This window comes from Neophocaena asiaeorientalis, unplaced genomic scaffold (assembly GCF_003031525.2).
Source record: "Neophocaena asiaeorientalis asiaeorientalis breed wild unplaced genomic scaffold, Neophocaena_asiaeorientalis_V1.1 scaffold648, whole genome shotgun sequence".
Lineage (NCBI taxonomy): Eukaryota > Metazoa > Chordata > Mammalia > Artiodactyla > Phocoenidae > Neophocaena > Neophocaena asiaeorientalis.
In genome coordinates, this window is record NW_020172781.1 from 5,268,731 (window position 1) to 5,280,762 (window position 12,032).

A 12,032-nucleotide genomic window follows, 5' to 3' on the forward strand; every position below is an offset into this window, starting at 1 on the left:
TTGCTTCATTAGAATGTTTTCTGTATTTCAGAGAGAACCCACAAGTGTTCTGACAGGAATTGAGAGTGTTAAGTTTATTATAAAAAGCTCTTTCTTGTGGATTTTTCTCCCTCTTCCTGAAGGTAAACGTTGCCTTGCTCTTTTCGTGGCTCTCCCACATTGCACATATTTTGTGCTTGTGGCAGACATGTGTCGTCACCAATGGTGAAAAAAGCTGAGTGTTTTTTTTTTTGGCAGTATGCGGGCCTCTCACTGCTGTGGCCTCTCCCATTGCGGAGCACAGGCTCCGGACACGCAGGCTCAGCGGCCATGGCTCACAGGCCCAGCCGCTCCGAGGCATGTGGGATCCTCCCGGACCGGGGCACAAACCCGTGTCCCCTGCATCGGCAGGCGGACTCTCAACCACTGTGCCACCAGGGAAGCCCAAAGCTGAGTTATTTTGATGATGGCATTCTAAATTTCAACTTCTGTTCCTTTTTCTTCTAGCTGTCTATCAACGTCTATGATTACAACTGCCACGTGGACCTGATCCGGCTGCTTCGGTTGGAAGGGGAGCTTACCAAAGTGAGGATGGCCCGCCAGAAGATGAGCGAGATCTTTCCTTTGACCGAAGGTAAGGCTTCCACAGTTGGGCTGCTTTTATAAACACAGAGAATTGAAGAGTGTCCTTTTTTTTCAGTGCTGAAAGTGGGACATGCTCCTTATAGAAAATTTGGAACATATAAATATAGTGGAAAGAAGAAAACCCATCATCCAAAGTCAGCAATTTTTAGTTTATCCTCTTCTAGTTTTTGCTAAACATAACTTGTGGTCATGCGATACTGACTCATGTTTTGAATCCTAATTTCTTTATCCTAACTTTATCATAAAATATTTCTATGTAATTAAACTTTTCCCCCGTTTCCTTTCTGTTTCCTGTTCTAGTATTTGTGTATTTAATCCATTCTCAGAAACATAACTGTAAATGTATTATAACTAAACTTTCATAAATAATTTTTAATTTAAATGTTTCATACCTTATTTGTTCCACAGTAGTTGGGCATTTAGGTTACTTCTGCTTATTTGAAACATAATTATACTGAGCATCTTTGTAGTTAAATCTCCGTGAATATACATAATTGATCTTTTAGGGAGAAGTTGGAAAACACAGGTCCTAGATCCAGTTCTGTCCCCTTCTCCCTCCCACAAAGCATAACTGCAGAGCATAGAAGCTGAAATCAGATTGCCTGGCTATATGTCTTTCTAGCTGTGTGACCTTAAACAAATTATATAAACATTCTAAGACTCAGTTTTGGAATTCCCTGGTGGCGCAGTGGTTAGGAGTCCGCCTGCCAGCGCAGGGGATGCAGGTTCAAGCCCTGGTCCGGGAGGATCCCACATGCCACGGAGCAACTAAGCCCGTGCGCCACAGCTGCTGAGCCGGCGCTCTAGAGCCCGCGAGCCACAGCTACTGAAGCCTGCGTGCCTAGAGCCTGTGCTCCGCAATGGGAGAGGCCACCACAGTGAGGGGCTGTGCGCTGCGGCAAAGCGTGGCCCCCGCTCACCGCCACCAGAGAGGGCCTGCACTCAGCACGAAGACCCAGTGCAACCAAAAATAAATAAATGAATAAACAAATTTATTAAGACTCAGTCTTACCAGCAGTAAAATGGGGATAACAGTAGTTTCTGCCTTGTAGTACATCGATTGGAAGAGGCATTCTGTGCGCAACATTTATTAGCACATGCTTGGCATGTTGCAAATGCTTAGATAGATGCCATTGTTATTAATGTCCCTGTCACCTACCTCATAGGTGTTTGACAAAGATTGAATGAGAAAATACATCAGTGCTTCTCAAAATATAAAATGCCCAGCCACTCTAGGGATATTATGACTTTAGTGATCGATCTTCTTTGGAAGCATAAGCCTTCTATGTGCTTGGTGCAGGTTTTAAGAATTGAATTTTCTGTGAACTGGGCCAGGTTGTATAAGGTGGATGAACCGCACTCGTGCTGATGCCTCACGGTGCAGTCCCTGCTTTCAGCCCGCCCTTTGGTGCTGGGGGCGGTAACGCAGGGGACCCTGGTGTCTTGTAGAGCTCTGGCTGGAGTGGCTGCATGACGAGATCAGCATGGCCCTGGATGGCCTGGACAGAGAACATGTGTACGACCTCTTCGAGAAAGCGGTGAAGGATTACATCTGTAAGTTCCCTGCGGGCTCTTCTGAGGGTGTCAGGTGGGCTCATCTAGCATCACTCTCTGCCTCCGTGGATTGTACTGTGAGGTGTTGCTACCCAGTAAAGAGCATTCGTCCAGCGATTGGAAAGATTGGAGTTCATTTATTATTATCATTGTTTGTGGTTTTCAATTGAGGCTTTAGGTTTTAAAATACAAGTAGAAGAAATATTTGAAGGAAGGAGGTGAATATACTCACCCCCACCATTTATCTGGCAGGGAGAACTTACCTGGTATTTCCAGATGACTAAAGGTTACCTTTTACACATTGATTGGATTTTTAGAAGCTTTGGACAGAAGGCATTTTTTTTTTTTCCAGTACTAAAAAACTTAAACATTTAATTTTGACATTTTTATAGATTTATAGGAAATTGCAAAGATAGTACAGAGAAGTCCTATGTACTTGCTTAATCCGGTTTCCCCCAATATCTTATGAATATAGTACAAACTCAACACCGGGAAATGGACCTTGGTACAATGTGTGTGTATACACACATTGTATACACACAATGTGATATTTTATCCCACCACTGCATCGAGATGCAGAATCTTCCATTACCATGGAGATCCCTTGTCTGCTGGTCTTGACATTTTACCAGTGAAAGTGAAGTGTGGATGCCTTCCCTCCCTTAAAATCCCGTTTGATGGGGGCTTCCCTGGTGGCGCAGTGGTTGAGAGTCCACCTGCCGATGCAGGGGACGCGGGTTCGTGCCCCGGTCCAGGAGGATCCCACATTGCCGCGGAGCCTGCATGTCGGGAGCCTGTGCTCCGCAACGGGAGAGGCCACAGCAGCGAGAGGCCCACATATCGCAAAAAAAAGAAAAAAAAAATCCCGTTTGATAGTATAAGTCTCTAAATATTTTCTCTACATACATCGAGGACTGTATCACACAATGCTATGGACAGAGTGTTCTTAAAAATTATTTTAAAATGTTTCCCATTTTTAATTAAATATCCTTTTTCCTATCTGATTTTCCTCACTCCCTCTGTGGGCATTTCGCCTAGTGAGAAGCATAGACCCTCTGTAAACTAGACTAACCCTCACTAAGGGCTTCAGCTCCAAGAGCTAGTTCATTTCCATTTTCATTTTGCAGCCCATATGGCAGCTCTGTACTGGTGAGCAAAAACAGAGTAGCTCACAAACCTTAGCTAAGTTTTTAGAAATGACTTATTTCATTGAGAAAGCAAGCCTAAGGAAAACACACAGTAATTCTCATGTTGGCTTTATCTTTTTAGTATTTTTATTTTACAAGGTTAGTGTATGAGCATCAAAAATTATTTTCAGATCTCTGAAAAGTGACTTGATAGGCACAACACGTACAGTAAGAATCGATGCATTCATAAAGAGTTTAATTCATTGGTCTTAATGCTGCAGGAGTGGGTATATAGAAAGTTTAAAAAGTGAAAGAAACAAGGTAGCCAGGTCTTTTTTGTTGTGTTTTAGAGATTTAAAATCTCTAGTAACAGGATTGGTGCTTTTAATTTTGTTTTTCACTTTGATCAGAAGGTTTAAAAATGAATCAAGATTTAAAAGTTGAAAAATTCTAGGCTTTGCAGTCTTTCTGAAAAGTCACTCAGATTTGTAACTATTTTCATTTAAATCTTTACTGGATTTCTTCAATTTTAACAAATGAGCTCTATAATCAGTCGTATTACATATTACCACTTGGCATGTACTGTTTATGGAGTCAGATCTCAATGGTTATACCTAGTAGGGCCATTAAGATAGACTTTCTTTTTGGGCTGCAGTGTTGGTACAGGGAACCTGGGATACTTGTTGGTGATGCTCTTCCCTTTCTCCATGAATGCGTACTTTTTTGGTGGGCTTATTTCTTCTGTTCATCAGAACAAAAGTTTCGATGTTTGGGCATTTCGTATCCTGAACTAATAGAACACTTCTCATTTTTAGGTCCTAACATTTGGCTAGAGTACGGCCAGTACTCAGTCGGCGGGATTGGTCAGAAAGGTGGCCTTGAGAAAGTCCGCTCTGTGTTTGAAAGGGCCCTCTCGTCCGTCGGGTTACACATGACCAAGGGACTCGCCATCTGGGAGGCTTATCGGGAGTTTGAAAGTGCCATCGTGGAAGCTGCCCGGGTGAGTGACCAGTGCTTGCCTTGGCCACCCAGGGCTGTCCTCGTAAGTGGTCTTGGAGAAGCATAGTTAACAAAACGGTCTTTGCCTGTCACTTAGTGGGTGGGCAGTAAATAAAATCACGAGTCTTTGTGGAGTAGCAAGAATGTCTTCTTTGACTAAAAAACAGATGACCCTACAATTTTTTCCTGATATTTAAACATACTCCTGTTTTAGTTACTGGTTTCAGGTGAGAGTACAAGGATAACGAAGTCATTCCAAAAAAAAGATTTTATATGTGTGTGTGTATACATATGTATGTGTACATATATATGTATATATACATCATGTCCCATAGTAACTGAGAGATTTGATCCCATCATAATTGCGTTTTTTAGACTAGACTATGATTTATAGAATTTTACAGCCCCCTCCCTAGTGTCTCTTTTCCACTCTGTGTGTGACCACAAAGTTGCTGGTACACTGTGGAGCCCTGTCCTTAAGTTAGATCACTGTGGTTCAAGTAGCCCAGTCCCGTCTTGATTGTGTCCCTGTTGAGAAATGTGCGGTGGTGCTCTCCCCTTCCCTGGACTAAGGCGTTGGGACTGAGCCTCTGGCTGACATGTGCGGCTGTCTCGAGTGTCAGTCGTGACCCCACATGGAGTCTGCTCCCACGCTCCCCCTCGGTGTTCATGCACTTTCCGGCCACTGTACTTGTACTCTTGACCTCCCTTCATCTGGGAGTCTGTTCTCCTCTCTCGCCAGCTCCGGAGAGCCTGTAGGAGCATCCCTGGTGCCAGCTCCTCCAGGAGCCTTCCCTTGATTCCCTCCCTTCATAATGACAAACTCAGCCCTGGAAACCAGCTTGAAGCGAGCCGCCATCCTTGGATGCTTGTGACGCTTCGCTTTTGTGATGCTTATGCTGTATCTTGTTGTAGTCGTTTGGGTACATTTCTTTTCCTTTTTTTTTTTTTTAACATCTTTATTGGGGTATAATTTCTTTACAGTGGTGTGCTAGTTTCTGCTGTATAACAAAGTGAATCAGTTATACGTATACATATGTTCCCATATCTCTTCCCTCGCGTTCTTGGATTCCTTCTTGCTCTCCCCTCATAAACACTTGCTAGGGAAAACATTCATTTTTGAGCCTCGTGCAGCATTTGGCACAATACCTCGTGTATGAGAGGTCCTATGAATTTTTTTAGTGTGAACTAAAGATGTGCTGAAATATTTTTTGAAGTAGGAAGAACCAGAGTTTGTCATTTACTACGAATTTGCTTCTTTAGCCCATAGCTGGCTTCCTTTCCCCTTTTGACCGGGAACAAACCTTTGATTCACAGCTGGAGAAAGTCCACAGTCTCTTCCGGCGACAGCTGGCGATCCCACTCTACGGTAAGAGAAAGTGACCCATCCACAGCCAGTCCTTCGTCGTTCTTAGAATGCTTTGGAGCATGTCACGTGATTAGGCCTTTCCCAGCATCTCGTGAGGCGAACGTGGCTGGTGTTCGTATTCTCATTGGACAGTATCACTGTGGACAGGGCCCTGGGGAAAAACATATCTTGAATTGTTCATGCTCAAGTGGGTTACGAGGGTCAGGGGCAGGACTAGAAGCAGACTTCCTGACCCCTAGTTTCCTGTATTAAGACATTGTCAGGGAGGCAGAGAGAGGGTCTCTGAAAGGAATAGGGAAACTGACTCCCTGTGTTTTCTGGGGGAACTTTATTGAGTAAGAGCTCCATTATGAGCATTTTCTCTTCAGAAGTAACCTCCATAACAGTGTGGGGCTTGTAGGTGGGCTGATATCCTCTTCCTGTGGAGGTGAGCTGGTGGCCCAGGAGCGCAGCCGATTGGAAGTGTTCCTGTCTGAATTTCTTGGGACTTGGGAAGGAGTCTCCTTTTGTGTGAACGTATTTTGGTAAGCCAAGCCTTTGAGCTTGAACATGAGCAGCGCCGGGAGGACTTCCGAGCATGGGAAGAATTGGGTGCTGCCATCTTGTTTGTTCCCCAGGTGTGGTTATGCGTTGCACACCCTCAGAACCTCTGGCCAACTTTTTTTTTTTTTTTCTTTGCGGTACGCGGGCCTCTCACTGCTGTGGCCTCTCCCATTGCGGAGCACAGGCTCTGGACGCGCAGGCTCAGCGGCCATGGCTCACGGGCCCAGCCGCTCTGCGGCATGTGGGATCTTCCCAGACCGGGGCACGAACCCGTGTCCCCTGCATCGGCAGGCGGACTCTCAACCACTGCGCCCCCAGGGAAGCCCCCTCTGGCCAACTTTACTTGAGCCCAGGTGTTATTTCTTTTTACTTCCTGGTTTATTTGGATTGGATTTGACAAATTATGAAGTGGCTCTCCAGTCGAATCTTTGGGTGACAAGCAGAAAAGGCTAGAGCTGAGCTGGCTTCTATGTTTAATCTCACATACCAGTGTGAGGCAGTACAGCTTGGTGAGCAGAGCATGAACTTGAGTCAGACTGCCTGGGTTCAAAGCCTTGTTCTCCTGTTAACTGTGGCCAGTTGATGTAACCCTCTGCTTATGTTTCCTGAACTGCAAAGTGGGAATCATGGTAGAACCTCCCTTGTAGAGTGGTGAGGATCGAATGAGGTAATGGATGTGAAGTGTTAGAACATAGGGAGCAGTAGGTAAGTGTGGTTAGAGCGTTGCTATTAGTTTCATTTACTCTGATTGATTAACTAGGTGGTAGGGCTGCCCAGGATGGTGCTTTGAGACAGAGTCTAAGACCAAGTCAGGGCTCAGCAGAAGAGCTCAGGATTCCATCAGTAAGAGCCCTGTGGCCACAGATGTGGGAGGGGCCAGTGGCACCTGAGTCTCAGGGTTTACTCTGTGTTTGAGTTGATAAAACCCAATGGCAAGACCCATGGGCTGAATCCATCTCTCAATAGATATGGAGGCAACGTTCGCAGAGTATGAAGAATGGTCAGAAGACCCTATACCAGAGTCAGTAATTCAGAACTATAACAAAGCACTACAGCAGTTGGAGAAATATAAACCCTATGAAGAAACACTGGTAAGTGTTGGTCTCTTTTACAGTAAACGTCTCTCTACAAACTTTTCCCTAATTGATAGTTGCAAGTAAAACAGTATCTTTAACATTTGTTTTATTGTGAAATATAGAGTGTATAAATGTGTACATTCAGTTTACATCTTAATAAAGTGAACATCCATGTACCCACCACCCAGGTTAAGAAATAGAGCATTGCCAGTACCTTAGAAGTCTCCTATGTGCCCCTCTCCGATTGCCTCCTCTTCCCTCTCCCGAGAGGTAATCACTTTCCTGACTTTTGTGATAATCATTCCCTTGCTTTTCTTTATAGTTTTACAACCTATGAACGTATCCTTAATATATGGTTTAATTTTGCTTGTTTTTGAACTTCTATATAATGGAATCATGCTGTATATTTTCTTTCAACATGTTTTTTGGGTTTTACTCATGTTGATAAGTATAGTTTTAGTCCATTTGTTTACAGTGCTGTGAAGTTGTCTGTGTATAAACAATTTATTTATCTGTGTTCTTAGGTGGTTGGGTTGTTTCCAGTGTTTTGCTAGGAGGAGTAGTTCTGCTCTGACCGTTCTTGGACGTATCTCTTGGTACACATGAAAAAGAGTTTCATTCTATTACGTCAGAATGGAATTGCTGGGTCCTAGGGTGATGCTGAACTGTTTTCCAGGCTATCAGTTGCTACTCCCGCCTGCAGTATCTGAGAGTTCTCATTGTTCTGCCAACCTGGGGTATTGACATACTTAAATTTTAGGCAATCTGATGGATCTGAAATCATAGTTTTAATTTGCACTTCCCTCATAACTAATGACGTTGAGCATCTTTTCACACCTATTGGCCATTCAGATTTCCTTAAAAAAAATTTTTTTTGAAGTACCTGTTAAAGACTTTGACTCATTTTTTTTTTGGTTTGTCTTTTTTCTAATTGATTTGTAGGAGTCCTGGGTCTTAATCCATACTTTTGGTTGTATGTATTACAGTTTTTTCCTCCCAAGTTTGTGGCTTGTCTTTTCCTTTTTTTTTTTTTTTTGCGGTACGCGGGCCTCTCACTGTTGTGGCCTCTCCCGCTGCGGAGCACAGGCTCTGGACGCGCAGTCTCAGTGGCCATGGCTCACGGGCCCAGCCGCTACGCGGCATGTGGGATCCTCCCGGGCCGGGGCACGAACCCGTGTCCCCTGCATCGGCAGGCGGACGGACTCTCAACCACTGTGCCACCAGGGAAGCCCTGAAGACCAATTCTTAATTTTAATCTAATTGAATTTGTCATTCTTTCCCTTAGGGTTTGTGCTTAATAAATCTCTCCATACTTCGAGGTCACTAATATACTTCGTTCTGTTTTTCTTCTGAAAGTTTATATTTTGTCGTTCATCTTTAGGTTTTCTTCTGGAATGGATCTTCGGGTATGGTCTGAGGCAGGGTCCAATTCCGTTTTTCCATATGGAGAAACAATTGTTCCAGTGCTGACTTTGATAATTCCATCCACCCTCACTCATATGCTGCCCCACATCTGTCATGGATTAGCTTTCCATTTTTGTGTGGGTCTATTTCTGGGCTCTCTGTTCTGCCCCACTGGTTTATATTACACTGCCATAATGACGATAGTTTTATAATTAAGTTTCGATCTTTGGTAGCATGAGTCCCATCCATGTTGTTCTCCTTCAAGAGGGTCCTGGCGTTCTTTAGCTCTTAGTACTTCCATTAATAGAGAATCAGCTTGTCAAGTTCTATTAAACAAACAAACAAACAAAAAAAAAACTTGATTTTTTTTTTTTTTTCCTACACTGCACCACGTGCAGGATCTTAGTTCCCTGACCAGGGATCGAACTCAGGCCCTTGGCAGTGAGAGCATGGAGTTCTAACCACTCGACCGCCAGGGAATTCCCTTGAATTTTTGATTGGAATTGCATTGAATCTGTAGATCAATTTGGGGAAGAAGTTATATCTTTTAAATATTGAATCTTCCAATCTGTGAACATGGTATAGACCTCTGCTATTTAAGTCTTGTCTATAAAGTTTTATAAATTTATCCAGTGTCTTGAACACATTTTTAGATGTATTTCTAAGTGTTTTTTTGATGCTATTATAAATGGTATCTTTTTAAAGATTTTCTTTTCTAGTTGTTTGTTCCTGGTATATAAAATGCAATTTTTTTAATATTAATTTTTTAATCAAACTTGCTCAATCCTTATTAATAATTTATAGATTTGGGGAGATTTTATGTGTTGACAATACACACACAATATTATTTGTAAATGGCATTTATTCCCCTTTCTTGGTCTTAGAATACTTTTAACTTCATTTACCACCCCTCAGACTTATGCTTTGTTTTCTTGTATTTCTTGTCTTTTAGTTGACCCACAGGCATCGTTATTAATGCTGCATTTTGCAGTTCCAGTTTGTTTACATTTATGCATGCATTTCCCATTTTCTTTGCTCGCTCTTCTCACGTCGTAGCTCTTTCACCTGCAATCACTTTTCTTTTGCTTAAAGTCTGCCCTTTAGCATCTCCTGCACCGGATATTTGCTTGTAACAGATTTTCTCAGTTTTTGTTTGTTTCAAAAGGTCCTTACTTTGCTCTCCTTGAGAGTTAATTTCTCAGGATATAGAATTCTAGGCTGGCAGTTCTCTTCTCTCGGCAGTTAAATATATCTTTTTCTCTTCCGGCTTCTGTTGTGCTGCTGAGTCAGCTGTCTGACTCTTGCTTCTTGGAAGGAAAGCCTTGTTTGTTCTGTGGCCACTTTTAAGGTCTCATTGGTTTGGTTTGCTGTCTGGCAGTTTCACTGCAGTGGGTCCAGATGTGGATTATTTTGTATTTATCCTGCTTGAGGTTTGTTGGGCTTCTTGGCTCTGTTTCTGGTATCTTTCACGGCCTGGTGAGTGAGAACACAGGCTCTGAGAGATGGGCTGCCTCAAGTCTGAATTTTATCTCTGGGCTAGTACTTAGCCTCCTTGTGACTCAGTTGCCTCGAATGTAAGATGGTTACAGAAATGATAGCTGCTACCTACGATCGTTGTAAAGATCAAATTCTTTTACTTTATTTATTTATTTATTTTATTTTTGGCTGTGTTGGGTCTTTGTTGCTGCGCATGGCCTTTCTCTAGTTGTGGCGAGCGGGGGCTACTCTTCCTTGCAGTGCGTGGGCTTCTCATTGTGGTGGCTTCTCTTGTTGCGGAGCACGGGCTCTAGGTGTGCAGGCTTCAGTAGTTGTGGCTTGCGGGCTCTAGAGCTCAGGCTCAGTAGTTGCGGTGCATGGGATTAGTTGCTCCACGGCATGTGGGATCTTCCCGGACCAGGGCTCGAACCCGTGTCCCCTGTATTGGCAGGCGGATTCTTAACCACTGTGCCACCAGGGAGGTCCCAAGATCAAATTCTTAATATTATCTCTTAAAACTGGCAAAAGCTTAACCTTCCCTTAGCTTAACCACTTTCACTTAGATTTTGTTTGCAGTATTTCTTGTTTCTTGGCCAGTTTGTTGTTGATTTGCAAGAAGCTTTTTTTAAAAATATTTAATCTAGTATTTTCAGTGGCACAGTGTGTCTGGGTAACTGATTTTGTCATTATTAGTAGAAACTGAGTCTCTCCAATATCATCTTTCTAGGTTCAGAGCATGCGTGCTCTCTCTCTGGTCTGCATGTGCTCCCTCTCCCTTTTTCACATGTAAATGATTGGTATTTAGTTGCATTTCACAAAGCTTCATTCATGAAATCCTCAGGCAGTTGAATTTTGTTTTGACCTTTAGCAGAGTGTGGCTGAGGAGAAAACAAGTTGAATAAGAGGATTTTGTTTAAAAAGAATTTTAATTGTATGCCTTTGGATCAGTAAACATTGAGCATAGCCTCCTCCATCTCCTGCATATACCTGTACTCTGGCAGGAGCTGGTATTTGGAGTGACGAACCTGAAATAGCACAGGGCACCAAGTAACTCTGGTATGGTTGCATTTACCCCACTCAGTAGGCCCAGAAAGTGATACCTGTTTTGAAAGGATGGTTAGCAGTGGTTGTTGGCAAAGATGTTTCTCTTTCATTCAGTTCCTGATTGATGGGAGATTTAAATTCCCTGTGGTCTGGGGATGGAGTTTAAAAAGGGTTTACGGAGCCTTTGTAACTATTGCCATGAAGAGGCACTTTGGATTCACTTTCTGCTCATCAATTTATAGACCTGATATGCAGAGGTTCTGAGAGTGGGGATTGGTGATTCTTATCTTGGTGTGGCCGTTCTCACCAAAATTTACTACGGAGCTGTGTGTGCTTTCTGACAGTGTCACATAGCTCATTCCAATTTCATTGCCATTCTCCTTTGCCCCAGTTGCAAGCAGAAGCACCCAGGCTGGCTGAATATCAAGCATACATCGATTTTGAGATGAAAATTGGAGACCCCGCCCGCATTCAGTTGATCTTTGAGCGCGCTCTGGTCGAGAACTGCCTTGTCCCAGACTTATGGATTCGTTACAGTCAGTACCTAGTAAGATAACCTACCTGTTCTAATCTCACTTTATTTTTTACCAATTTAGGTTCCATTTAAAGAAAATCAGAAAGAGTGCCAGTAGTTAGCTGCATGCCGCTTCTCTCTGCTTGACTCACTAAGGAAGTCTCCTGGTGTTTTAAGTTATTTTAAACTGATAACTGTAAAAAAATTTTTGCATAGCCTTACTATTGCGGACTTTATAACATATTAATTTTTCTTTTAACTTATCGTGGAAAAACGTAAATACATAAATGTAGACAGATTAG

The 12,032-nt window shown here is 43.0% G+C and overlaps 1 protein-coding gene across 2 annotated transcripts in view; it reads left to right on the forward strand.

Moving 5' to 3' along the window:
- SART3 (spliceosome associated factor 3, U4/U6 recycling protein) overlaps positions 1-12,032 on the forward strand; it is a 33,896-nt gene that overhangs the window by 8,614 nt on the left and 13,250 nt on the right. The window contains exons 2-7 of one of the 2 annotated variants that reach the window (XM_024741441.1): positions 487-613; positions 2,074-2,178; positions 4,121-4,305; positions 5,622-5,673; positions 7,183-7,307; positions 11,608-11,763. In XM_024741441.1, the coding sequence (XP_024597209.1) occupies positions 487-613; positions 2,074-2,178; positions 4,121-4,305; positions 5,622-5,673; positions 7,183-7,307; positions 11,608-11,763 (750 nt within the window). Of the gene's footprint in view, positions 1-486; positions 614-2,073; positions 2,179-4,120; positions 4,306-5,567; positions 5,674-7,182; positions 7,308-11,607; positions 11,764-12,032 lie in introns of both variants that reach the window. The other variant, XM_024741440.1, reaches the window with a different exon arrangement.